The 13,065-nt window shown below is 40.9% G+C and overlaps 1 protein-coding gene across 5 annotated transcripts in view; it reads right to left on the bottom strand.

Moving 5' to 3' along the window:
• EPRS1 (glutamyl-prolyl-tRNA synthetase 1) overlaps window positions 1-13,065 on the bottom strand; it is a 50,829-nt gene that overhangs the window by 8,237 nt on the left and 29,527 nt on the right. For 3 of the 5 annotated variants that reach the window (XM_048497070.1, XM_048497162.1, XM_048497245.1), the window contains 10 exons: window positions 11,700-11,933; window positions 7,883-8,151; window positions 6,724-6,775; window positions 5,814-6,023; window positions 5,413-5,485; window positions 4,114-4,193; window positions 3,664-3,765; window positions 1,127-1,282; window positions 608-805; window positions 23-196 (listed from right to left, as the gene is read on the bottom strand). In XM_048497070.1, the coding sequence (XP_048353027.1) occupies window positions 23-196; window positions 608-805; window positions 1,127-1,282; window positions 3,664-3,765; window positions 4,114-4,193; window positions 5,413-5,485; window positions 5,814-6,023; window positions 6,724-6,775; window positions 7,883-8,151; window positions 11,700-11,933 (1,548 nt within the window). Of the gene's footprint in view, window positions 1-22; window positions 197-607; window positions 806-1,126; window positions 1,283-3,663; window positions 3,766-4,113; window positions 4,194-5,412; window positions 5,486-5,813; window positions 6,024-6,723; window positions 6,776-7,882; window positions 8,152-11,699; window positions 11,934-12,544; window positions 12,797-13,065 lie in introns of all 5 variants that reach the window. The other 2 variants (XM_048496896.1, XM_048496982.1) reach the window with 1 other exon arrangement.

Below are 13,065 nucleotides of genomic sequence, written 5' to 3' on the forward strand. Positions count from 1 at the left end.
AGAGAACTGAAGCAACATTTACCTTAAGTTCCCAGTGATTGAATTTCCAGCCAGGTGAATAATTGTCTCTCAAGTCAACACGCACCCGAATGTCAGCACTGGACAATCGCATTCGGTATTCATTACACTTTGCTACCAGAGCCTCCCGATCTTCTTCTGAAAGCGCATTTGTGATACCGCAAGGAATAATCACAACCTGAATAATGATGCAACATTAATAAAGTTAGGTACATTAATGAACTTTAGGGGACTGCAGCCTAAGGGAAACAGCAGAGATAACACATACACACACACACCCCTCCTCATTTCAAATGGAGAAAGAGATTGCACAAGGCACTGGTGGAGTGGCAAGTTCAGGAGATTCCCTTTCTTGTTTGCAGCATCTTTAACTGCATCCCATTCTGCTCATGATGGTCCCCTGATTTGCAGCGGCAGCTTCTGTAGTGGCATGAGGAAAAGAGGGCAGTTGCTGGAGGGAGCGGGGAAAGATCCAATCTGTTAAGTCATTCCATTCATTGGTTCCAACCCATTCCAGATAGTCACTATAAAAGGGAATATCAGACTGAGACTAAAGATTCATATTAGCATAATAATGTATTTTATTCACCTGAACGCAAGCTACTCTGGGCGGAAGCACCAAACCCATGTTATCTCCATGAATCATGGCCATTACACCAATGGTCCGAGTTGTGAGGCCCCAAGAGTTCTGATAAGCAAACTGTTTCTCTCCAGGGACCCTGGGGTCTTCAAAAACAATTTCAAACATCTTTGAAAAATTCTGTCCCAAGTGATGAGAGGTTGCTCCCTGAAAAACAATGTAGAAAACATAAGATTTCTTGTATTGTCGAAGGCTTTCACGGCCGGAATCACTTGGGTGCTGTGTGGTTTCCGGGCTGTATGGCCGTGTTCTAGCAGCATTCTCTCCTGACGTTTCGCCTGCATCTGTGGCTGGCATCTTCAGAGGATCTGATCCTCTGAAGATGCCAGCCACAGATGCAGGTGAAACGTCAGGAGAGAATGCTGCTAGAACACGGCCATACAGCCCGGAAACCACACAGCACCCAAATAAGATTTCTTCTTTCCATACACTAATAAATGGTAAAAAAAATTCTGTATTCAGTCATACCTGGATAGCTCGCCCACTGGCAGAAATAAATGCCTCTACAGTGGTTGTATAATCTCCACCTGCAAACTTTTCTTTTTCTGTCTTTTTTCCTTTCACAACAGGGATTGCCAGAAGTTCTTCATACACTCGAGCATACAAATCAAGAATCTGCAACACCTGGAATAAGCAATTAAAATAATTGAAAAGGTTGGACGAAAACAAGTTGTCCATGTACTTTTGTGGGTCAAAAATATTATGTGCCTAGGAAAAAGAAATATATACAATACTCCACAAACCTGGCTATGTATTATGGTTGCTATACAAAGGTCTGCTGTTCTTAACAGTATTATAAAAAACAAATAACAACTGTAACAATGATGCTAAGATGATAGTTTGCTTTGTATAAAATGTTGCTCTTGTGACTTTATCCCAGGTAGATAGACTATAATTGTGGTTATTTGTACAAATGCTGTAAACAAACAAATAAATAGAAACTATCATCTTTGTCATCATTGTTACAGTAGCCTTTATAGTCTTTCATTACTATAACTCTCAATCATTTTGACCATTCTTAACAGTATTAAGCAGTAGGAATGAGCCCTGGTGCTAGACAACATCTAGTAGAAATTCTGAGGAATGAAATTCTCATTCATTTGTCAGTCTGGTAGCTTATGATGACTTTTCTAACATTAGCGTTTGATGTTCCGCTAAGAATATGGCTGAGGACAGCAACGCTCTACACATAAGCTGGCCTCCCTCTACCTTTCTTCCTCTCCCCCGCTGGCTATATCTGACAACAATCATTGGGGGCACCAAGAGAAATCAAATAGTGTATTTTGGTTTTAACCTGAAGAGTTTTATATTAATAGAAGTGATTTTATCATAAGTATATGATTGTATATAAATGATGTGATTGTGGTTGGAAGATTCCCTGAGCTCACCCTTTGTTGGGGGAGGGTAGGATACAAATTGAATAGAATAAATCAATTGCCCTTCTTGTATACAGTAACCAGGGGTAGGAAAGGAAGAGAAAACTGTTCTGGAACAAGCTAAATAACCAGCCCCTGCTTTGTGCCACAAATGAGCACTGCTGGGCCACTCAGCTCAGTGGGGCTGACTATAACCATTAATTCACTGTATCCTCCCCACAAGTGGAAGAAGGCTGGAGGAAGCAATTTGCCACCTGACACCTACTGCCACTGATGATGAGATGTCTCAACCTATAATTTTTAAAACATGTTGACTGATCAGGTGCCAATGATGACCAACGGGCAGTCAAAGCAATTTTTGCATGTCACACCATGGAAAAGCAAAACCCAGTGATATTCAACAATCTATTTAATTTTCAGTTTTAATTACTGCATGAAACTAAACACCAGTTACTAAAATAACTGCATAGCCCAAAACCCTTTGAATACAGAATGACCACAAAGCTTGCCAGCTGCTATGAATTGAATCCTACCAAGGCAGCAGAACAGATCCTTCTTGCCCTGATCTTTTCACAGCTCCTCACAAACCCAAAAAGTCCCCCGGTAAGTGTCATAAACAAAATTCTGCTAATGGTAATGCAAGCCAGGAGAAGCAGACTGTGGAGATAACTGGACCCAATTTTCCTTTCTCGCTGCAGCTCTACACTACGGCAATTTTGTTTACAAGTGTCCTTTGACCATCAGCAGAAGATTTTGGGATATCAAGGCAAGGCAAAGGAGAAGAGTGCACAAGAGAGCAAAAATCATCATGTGGTTGAAACCCTAGTTGAAACCCTGGTTGAAAAATCTTCCCTAGGGCGCATACTTAAAGCATCTGGAGATTTTTGTTCAGAAAAAAAGGTAACTGAGTAGTGAATGATACAAAATGATGCACAATGCAGAAAAAATGGATAGAAACCTTCCCACCTTCTTAGAACAAGGGGCCATGCTAACAAGTTGACAGGGATACATTCAATACAGACTAAAGGAATTACTACTTCACACAGTGAGTAGTTGGCTTGGGAATGGTGCTCTCTACTGGCTTAAGCAGATGTAAAAAGAGGGCTGGACAGATTTGTGGAGAATAGATTTATCATTAGCTGCTAGTCATGATAGCCAAATGTGGCCAGCAGGCTGCTGGGAAGCAATCAGCAGATGAGGCCTTTGTCTGCATACAGGCATTGCTCATGCACTTTCCAATATTATCTGACTGACTGGTCTGAAAAAGCTTGACTACTGGTCTGATTTTTCATGGCTGCTTTCACAGTTTACTTTTTTCATAGTTCACTCTACCAACTGCTTTTACAGGCTTTTGTTTAGGAGCCAACTTCTAAGAATATGCATCCACAGTATTATACTATAAGTGTATACACTCACAGCTACTTCATTTTTCCTTCCAAGCAACTATCCTGAATTACAAAGTAGATGCCACCCACCACCATCACACAAATACGAAAATGTGTGCAGCACAATAAAAGCATGCTACATCTCAAACAATCCTGTCCTATTTATGCAATGATTTCCTATAAATATCCTTTAAAATGGCTGATAACATAAACAATGCTATTCAGCAAAGCATTGCATGTCTACCTCTTCCGCTGCTTCTTCGTAAGTTGAGAATGCCGTGTGACCCTCCTGCCACAGGAATTCACGAGTTCGCAAGAAAGGCTGTGGGTGTTTGAATTCCCAACGCTTCGATACAGAAAAACAACAAGTTTGTCATTCAGTATTAAAGTTACAAACTTTTATCCATATGCTTGAGCTAAAAAAATTCTTATTTAACACTGATCAAAACTCTAATTTTCAATGACATATCAGATGATGTGAATTCAAAGTTGCCCAGATTTTTTTACATTGTGCAACTATTCACACCACACAGCTGATGAATATTTGGACCAAATTATAAGCAAAAGTGCATTAGGTTGGATGGAATACTAGGAATGAAATAAAATTAACCAAGAAGCCTAACATTTCTTGACCAAACCTTTTTTAAAAAGCAAAAGATACATAGCGAACAGCAACAGTATGAGCTGTACTTACCACTACATTACACCACTGATTAAGTTTGATTGGCAGATCCCTGTGTGACTGAACCCACTTTGCATAGGCAGGATACATTACTACAAAAGGGGTGTAGGACAAAAATAATTGTAACACTATTTTTTCACTTTTTGCTTTGAAAACCTGTTTTTTATTTTTATTATTATTATTATTATTATTATTATTACTACTACTACTACTACTACTACTACTACTACTACTACTACTACTACTACTACTACTACTATTGACAAAAACAACAAACACGTTTTATCACACTGGTTGGTGTTGGCCTTCTTTCTGCTTCGACTTCCACTCTGGAACTTAGGAAGACGTGATGCATCAGCGTAAAATGTTTGCAGAGCCAAGCAGAACAGCTTTCTGCATTTGGCAGAGAGTGATTTTATTTAAGTTGTTGCAAGTACTGTCCCAGGGATTTTGGGACAGCACCCAGTGCACTGATCACCACTGGGATCACTGCTGCTGGTTTGTGCCATAGACGCTGCAGTTCAATTTTTAAGTCTTGATATTTTGTAGTAGTAGTAGTAGTAGTATTAATAAGAAGAAGAAGAACTGCTACTATTATTATTAAATTTGCTATATCGCCCACCCCCCGAAGGGCTCTGGGCAGTGTACAAAACCACATAAAAACAATAACATTAAAACAAATAAATATACAGATTAAAATGTTGAACCATGCTAGAACAACAAATATGGAGACTCAATTATAGTCTATCACTCCACCCTAGGAGGATTAGACATGTTGGTATTGCATAGCCCACTACAGAAGGATACAGGGGTGGCATCTCAACAACCGGCCTCCCCAAAGGCCCAGTGGAACAATTCAGTTTTACAGGCCCTGCAGAACTGCTCAAGGTCCCACAGGGCCCTGATGGACGGAGGGAGAGTGTTCTACAGGGCACAGCAGAAAAAGCCCTGGCCCGAGTGGAGACCAGTCATATCATCGAGGGGCCGGGAGTCTCCAACAAGTTAGCCTCTGCAGATCGAAGAGGCCGAGTAGAGACATAAGGGGAGAGAGGGTTCCTAAGATATGGGGGTCCCAGGCCACAGAAAGCCTTAAAGGTTTTGATCAGCATAAAATGGCAAACCACCTCTCTTGACAAACTTTGCTAAATTGTTTAGTTCTTTGCTAAACACAAATTTTATTTCACCTGTTTCAAATCCACAACCAACAGTCTAATGCAAAGGTTCTGTTCTCAGCACAACATTCATCATCACCAGTTTTCAGTAAAGGGAAATAAAACCTCTCAGTTAATGTACTTTACTGCCAAATCTTACCTGTTTCGCTAGTAGGACGGACAGCTATCGGTTCAGCCAGCTCTGTTTTGCCAGACCGTGTAACCCATGCAACCTAAAACAAATAGCAGTAAATTCTTAGAGATGCTTTTACTTCATGATATTTTCCTCCTTCTTAGAAATGTCTTTTCATTTAACTATATAAATATATACGTGCTTCAAAGATTTTTACAGTCATTCTGATCTAGAGCTTTCCTGCACACGTTCCCCATTCACCTCAAAGCCTTCCCCATTCATCTCAATCTCTACAATAGCTCAAAAGGTGCATTCCACTGGAACCACTCCTTCATAGGGACACATGCCTGAACTTTTTATTTTGTTTAGAGCTAGTTTTTGCATTTAAAATGATTCAAATAATAATCAAATGCAGCATCAAAAATTACCTCTGGGGCAAAGTCAGCAATATGTGTCTTCTCTTTTTCTAGTGCAGCCTGGGACACAAACATGGGAAAGTAACAGTTTTCCACGCCAAGTTTCTTGATTTCGGTATCAAAAAACTCCTTGATGGTTTCCCAGATAGCATAAGCCCATGGACGGAGAATGTAGCAGCCACTGACATCGTAATATTCAATCATCTCTGATTTTGTGATCACCTTTGTAGAAAAATGGGAAGGTTTTAATGTGATGGATGCATATTGTAAACAGAAGGTTTAAATGTACACAAGAAAACAGTTAAGAAGATTAGAAAGTAACAATTCAATTTCTATGAGAATCAGAAGAAAATAATCGTCTGATTAATGGGGATTTTATTTTGGTCCTCATTTTATGTATAAAGCTATAGCCTACTATATTCTACTGATTTCAGTGGAACTGTGTTCTGGATCGCAGTCAATATGACAATCAGGCAGATTTGATAATACAAAACCTTTTATCAGACTCATGATCATCCAAAAGCTAATAGCTGCCTTTAAATGCATTTGGATATTGTTTCTTGGACAATTCCAAATGATTCCCTTAAGTGAAGATGCATTTTGAAGCGGACTGTTTAGGACAGAGTACTTGTTTTGAGTTTTAGATACAGCTTCTCTACCCCAATTTTACTCCATAACAATGAGCAGGAACTGAGAGTATGTACTAAACCTAAGTCATGAAATGCATTCCAGTGTTATGTGACAGAATCAGACAAATATATATTGGGATAATGAGGGAATCTCCTGACAAATAAATAAATAAACAGAACAAAATTTGAGAAAAAATCCATTATTTCACCAACATAATTTTACTTCTTAGAATAGGTTATTTTGAGGTAAAGTTACAAGCAATAACTCTCAGTGAAAACTGAAATCTGCTTACCTGAGAATACCATTCAGATAGATTCTCTTCTTTCTTAGCCTCTAGACCCAATCTGCAATATTTAAAAGAAGAATATGAAACAACAGTTTCTGCAAATGCATCTCACATCTACATATCGAAATACAGGAGGGGAAAGATGCTAAGTCAACAAAAATATCAACAGGAAAAAATATTTAAATATGGGCTCATATCATTATCACATGACATGCAAACTTGTTAAAGCTGGGCCTAACCACTGTCTGAATGAATGAACTCTTGGAGACCCCATGAACAGTCTTGCATTCCATGGGATATTAAAATAATCAAATACATAAACTGATCTTCAATATTACCATGCTGTGTTCAACATTAATAAATGGGATTTTGTTTTACTATGTTCAAGCCCATCAAAATCCCAAAATAAACACCCACACATACATGATTACACATAGAATTCCAGTTTCCTTCATTGTTTAAGTTGTATAAAAAACACTAAGCAACATGGTACCATATGCACAGCAGGGGCCGCCAGGCAGTGTTTTGAAAGTTTAGATTAGCGGGACTATTGGTGCTCAGTTGAAAACTTTTAGCTGCAAAGACTGAGGCAAGACTTGAGAATGAGTACTGGAAGATTTTAGAAATGTTTGCTCCCAATACATGCACTGTCACTGAGTTAATACAAAGCCCCACAAGCTTTTTGAGTATCCTGTCTTCAAATATTAAATTTGCTTACAATTAAAACATGAACCACACAGACTTATGTTAAAAGTTATACGCAAATAAAATACTCGCAACAGTCTATCATATACGTAGCATAACTACACCATTTTAGAATGTGAACAGCAGTTCAGGATACCATATCACACTAAATGCGAACGTGTTTTCTGCTTTATTACATCTTTATCAAGCCTTCCTCTCTACCTTCACCTTTATTGTAAAAGGCATGGGTGGGGGGAAATGACAGCAAATAACTGGGACTAAACAAACAATATAATAGCAGAAGTAATAATAGTTAGAAAACATTAACGTACAGCTGCAGAACAGAAAACATTGTAACATCAGAAAAATGCCTTCTGCTAGTTATATGCTTCAGACAACATAATGCCAATCTGAAGATTGGGCATTTCCTTTTTACAGTGCTGTTCAAGCTCCATTTGAAATAGAATTATACTTTTTATACCTGGTTTGTTTCTTAGGCCCTTGGCCATCTCCTGGTCCCCCAGAAGATGAGTTGCTGCTCCCACCCTGATCCTTCTGTGGCTGTTTCTTCTGGCCATCATTTTCCTTCTGCTGTTTATTCTGCTTCTCAGATTTGTTCTCCTTTTCCTTGCTCTTCTTGTCTTTGTCCTCTGCACCAGCTGCAGAGACTGGCTTATAGTCTACCCCGGTTAGTGATTTGTATTGCTTCTTCAACTGAAGAAGATCTTGCACTGCAGCATCAACTGTAACCTTTGGAAAGACAACACATCCATGACAAAACAAGTAATCCCTTACTTGGACAAAAACACGCTTGACAGTAGGGGAAAGCCACAGAACTCAGGTGGGAGGAGGAATTTTTTATTTCATTTTATTTTATTACATTTATTTGCTACCCTTTTCTGACTATTGTAAGGCTCAGGATGGCTAACAATTAAAATCAATAAATTTAAAATACAATATACACAGTACGATCAATAACCTTATCAAGTTTAATAATTTCTAAAATTCCAGCTGGCATCCATCAGTTTCAGTGTTACATGGGAAAACAAGTTAGAAAGGGAAGGTAACAGTGAAGGAACAGGAAAAAAACACAATCAACTAAGGTAATAACAGAAGATAGGGGTAAGGATGGGGAGGCCAGCTAGGATGTAACCATCGCTGCCTGAGTCATAGACCTGTCAGAACATCTGCCTCTTGCAGGCCCTGCAGAATTAAGCCAGATCCTGAACTCTCTAGTTCTCCTTCAATGGGGCTTCAGCATTCACAAACTGTTAGGTCACGTCCCCTACTGTCCGAGCAGGGCTAAAGCAAACTTGCTCCTCCTAGTACAGTGTGGTCCTTCCCTTTTCCATACAGTTTTCATAGCCCTGCATCCGAACAGGTCGCTGTTTTGGAGAAGCTCCACTGAATCAAGAAATCAGACATAGAACAGGGTGAGTAGAACCAAAATCCAGCAGTGTTCTGCCAGATAGTCAGGAGATGCGGTCTCCCTGTGATAGATCTGTGCCACCAGACACAATTGTCAAGTGGACAGGTTCTACACCCATTATCAGAGGGCATAAATGGCTCAGACAGCTTGGGCTCAGGGAAAGGTGTACTACCCCCCATCTCCTTGATAGGAAGCTGATTTGCAAATCAGATAGAGGCATCAGTAATCCTGATGGCCTCATTCTGGCAGAGGAGACCATGGTTCCCCGATCTAATAGCCTTGTGGGTTCAGGAACCATGGAATCTGCCCACTCACAGTCACCTATTGGTCCAAGGTCTCATTGCACAACTAAATCCGGATTGGTTTCATGTGGTGGTGTGGAGTTTGAACCGGTTTTGAGGTCTCTAGATTACAAGAGGAAGTAGTTTCTGTTATCCTCGAAGCTAGGAGGAATTCAACTAATAGGAATTATTATTCTACATGGCTCCATTTCCAGAAGTGGGCAAGGACATTCAAGGCAGATCCTAGTTCTCTTTCAAGGGAATACATCCTCATGTTTTGGTCGGAGGCCTGGAAGATGGGGTTGTGACTCAATACCCTTAAGAGGCAATTGGCAGCCCTTGCCTTAGGGGCAAGGGTTATCGTCACCTGGCCAGAACACTCTTATTTGCAAGTTCTTAAAGGCACAGTGCAGATGGCTCTGCCAGTGATTCACAGGTTCCCTCATGGAGTCTATGAAGAATTTAAGAGCCCTGTCAAAAAGTCCTTTTTGACCCTTTAGGACAAGTGGGCATTAGTTACCTAACTTGAAAGGTGGTATTTTTAGTTGCCATCACCCCGGCAAGACGGGTCTCTGAGCTAGTGGCTTTTCTCAAAGGAAGGAGTTATGCACTTTTACCAAAGACTCAGTGATCCTGAGGTTGGATCCTTCCCTTGTACCAAAAGTAAGTTCTGGTTTTTATTTGGCTCAACCAGTTATACTTCCTTCTTTCTGCCTCTATCCTAGCCATGAAAAAGAAAAGGAGTGGCACACCCTAGATGTGCACTGAGCATTAAAGTTTTATTTGATGAGAACTGAAGTTTAGGAAGACAGACGCTCTGTTTGTTCTGTATGGGAGACAAAATAAGGGAGGAAAGGCCTCAAAATCATCCTTAGCTCGGTGGGTGACTCTCTGTATAAAGCTGGCATACAAGGAACAAGGTCTGCACGCTCCTGGAAACATCACTGCTCATTCCACTCAAGTAGCAGCTGCATTTGCAGCTTTCCCCACCAGAGCTCCAGTAGAAGAGATATGCCAGGCCACCAACTGGTCATCTTTTTTTACTTTCATGTGGCACCACAGGCTTGATGGACAAGCGTCAGCAGAGGCAGCCTTGGGCTGGAGAGTCCTACAGGAGGTGGTCTATCCGGATTCCTGCGGTAGGATTACACATATATTCAGATGGGATCATTGCTAACGGGGGTTTCCCTCCCTAGGTCTTAGCTTTGGCATATAACTGTTTGTGAATGACGAAGCCCCACTGAAGGAGAAAGATGAATTGGAACCTACCGTGAAGGTGTCTTCTCTTCAGTGGAGCGAAGTACTTCACTTTTTCCCACTCTAAGGTTAATTTAGAAGGTGAGATTAAATTTTTCAGGTGGAGCAGAGCTTGTTACTCCTGGAGGGACGGCCCTGTACTAGGAGGAGCAAGTTTGCTATAGCCCTGCTCAGACAGTAGGGGACATGACCTAACTGTTTGTGAATGACTTTGCCCCACTGAAGAGAAGACACCTGCATGGTAGATTCCAGTTCATCTTTCTCATTTGCTAGACAGTTCCACCAGGCTGGGGCCAGAGCTGAAAAGGCTCTGGCTCTGGTTGAGAACAGCCGGATGTCTCCAGGGACTGCCAATTGGTTGTTACCAGATAAGCATAATGCCCTACTGGGGGCTATATAGGGACAGGCAGTGCCACAGGTATGGTGGCCAAAATAGCAGGGGTCTGCAACCTGTGGCTCTCCAGATGTTCATGGACTACAATTCCCATCAGCCCCTGCCAGCATGACCAATTGGCCATGCTGGCAGGGGCTGATGGGAATTGTAGTCCATGAACATCTGGAGTGCCAAAGGTTCGCCACCACGGTCTCAGTCTGTTCAGGGCTTTGAATATTAACCCCATAAACCTTGAACCAGATTCAGAGCTCAACTGGGAGCCAGTGCAGCTGTCAGAGCCCTAGTTGTATCTGTGACCTCAACAACATCCCTGTAAGAACCCTCAAAGAGCTCTGCATAGAGGGAGTTACAGTACAGGTGACCACTGTATGGATCACTGCAGCTAGATTGGGACAAGACACATAGAGTGTAATTTCTTTGGAGAATGTCCTGAACTTATTTTTATGTGCCTGTTACCCTGTAAAGAAGCATGGATATTTACTGTATAAATGAAAAATGATGCTGACCCAAAGAAAAAATACACAGTCTTCTGTATTTTAGTGTGGGTTGAGGATATTCTTTTTGGTCAAGTACAGGATTTTGGTAAGAGGACAGGTGTAATCAAAATAGACCATTCCACAAGGGAGGAAACCTTAGTCTTTGGAGTTTGAGGGCCACTGGTTTCTACTTGTTCTGTTACCTTTGCAGTTACCTTTGCAGGTAACTGGTGGATTTCTGCAGGATTTATATTTTTAAAAAATGAGTTCTGCAAATCAATTGAAAAAAATGTTGCCAGACTTTACAGAGATATCTGCACACTTGAGAACTACTCAACACCCCATTGAACAGAGGCGATCTTATAGACATGGGACAAGTTGTTAGCATAAACAATAAAAATGAATAGTATACGTGCCCAGGCTCTATTCAAATATATAAAATGTTCATTAAACCCTGTTACCTTTTCTGCCTTCTCTGCTTTTAATTTCCGGACCACCTCTCCTTGGGCAGCCACCTTGGTGAAGAGAGCTTTGGCTTCTGGTGTGTCAGGATCACTGGTTGCTGTGCTTGTTGGCTGGGTCACAGCAGGTGCCTGAAATGCAGGCAATTGTCCGGGGTTATAGTCCTGACCTGTCTTCTCTTTGTACTCTGCTTTCAGGGAAAGGAGGAGTTTTACAGCCTCATCCACTTGATCCTATGGAACACAATAATTGAGATGTTCCGAGCGGTATGTAACCTGTCTATTGCCTGCATATCCCAGTAACACACAACGTGAAAATACCAAGCTAACCTACTATAGATTTGATTTATCTTTTGCAGATTTCTTTCTACCACTAATTATACATACAGTGAAATCTAGATATCTAAGCATTAGATGTTAATCCCATCCCTCCAGAATTCCCTGCACATCATGTATCGCTCATGCATTGAGGAAGAACACAAGGGACTTGGAACTATTTCTGACAGCCAGAATGGTAGTGGTTAAGAGAGGGAGACTCTAATCTAGAGAATTGGGTTTGACTCCCCATTCTTCCACATGAGTGGTGGACTCCTCTCTGGAGAACTAGATTAAATTCCCCACTTCTCCACATGAAGCCTGTTCGGTGACCTTGGGCTAGACACAGTCCTCTCCGAATTCTCAGTCCCACCAACCTCACAAGGTGTCTGTTGCGCAGCTGGGGGAAGGTTCAGAAAAGAAGGGTGTAAAAAACCAACTCTTCTTCTATCCAAAATTGGACTTTACTCACATTAAAAATAACTGTATAGATGCATGTAAGCCACTGTACATATTTACCACTATTATACCTTGGAAACCTTTTCAGCTTTGAGTCTCCGTACCACCTTGCCTTGTTCAGCTACTTTATTGTACAGAGCTTTTCTGTCTATGGGGCTGGATGTCAAGCCATTGCAGAATGGAGGAGAAGGATCGAAAGCAGAAGAGGATAAAGAGGAAAGAGGAGTTGGAGGTGGATTTCCAGGTTTATAATCTTGACCTGTCTTTTGTTTATATTCTGCCTTTAGAACAAGCAGCACTTTCACAGCAGCATCTATCTGATCCTGAATCAGGAAAAGAGTAAAATGGATCAGCAAGAGTAGAAATATTTCCAGCAGGGCATGAAACAAGGGGAGAGAGAGGAGAAAGGCCAAAATACCATATTGCTGTGACTGTTTTTCAATCTCATGTATGCATTATGGTCATAAGGAATATTTTGAAATGAAAGGAAATTTTACATAAATGCAATAAAACCAGATCTTGGGTAGACAATTCATTAGGGACTCTTTTCTTTACTTCATTTTATTTATACTGTCCAAATATTAAATGGAAA

The sequence above is a fragment of the Sphaerodactylus townsendi genome, linkage group LG01, assembly GCF_021028975.2.
Source record: "Sphaerodactylus townsendi isolate TG3544 linkage group LG01, MPM_Stown_v2.3, whole genome shotgun sequence".
Lineage (NCBI taxonomy): Eukaryota > Metazoa > Chordata > Lepidosauria > Squamata > Sphaerodactylidae > Sphaerodactylus > Sphaerodactylus townsendi.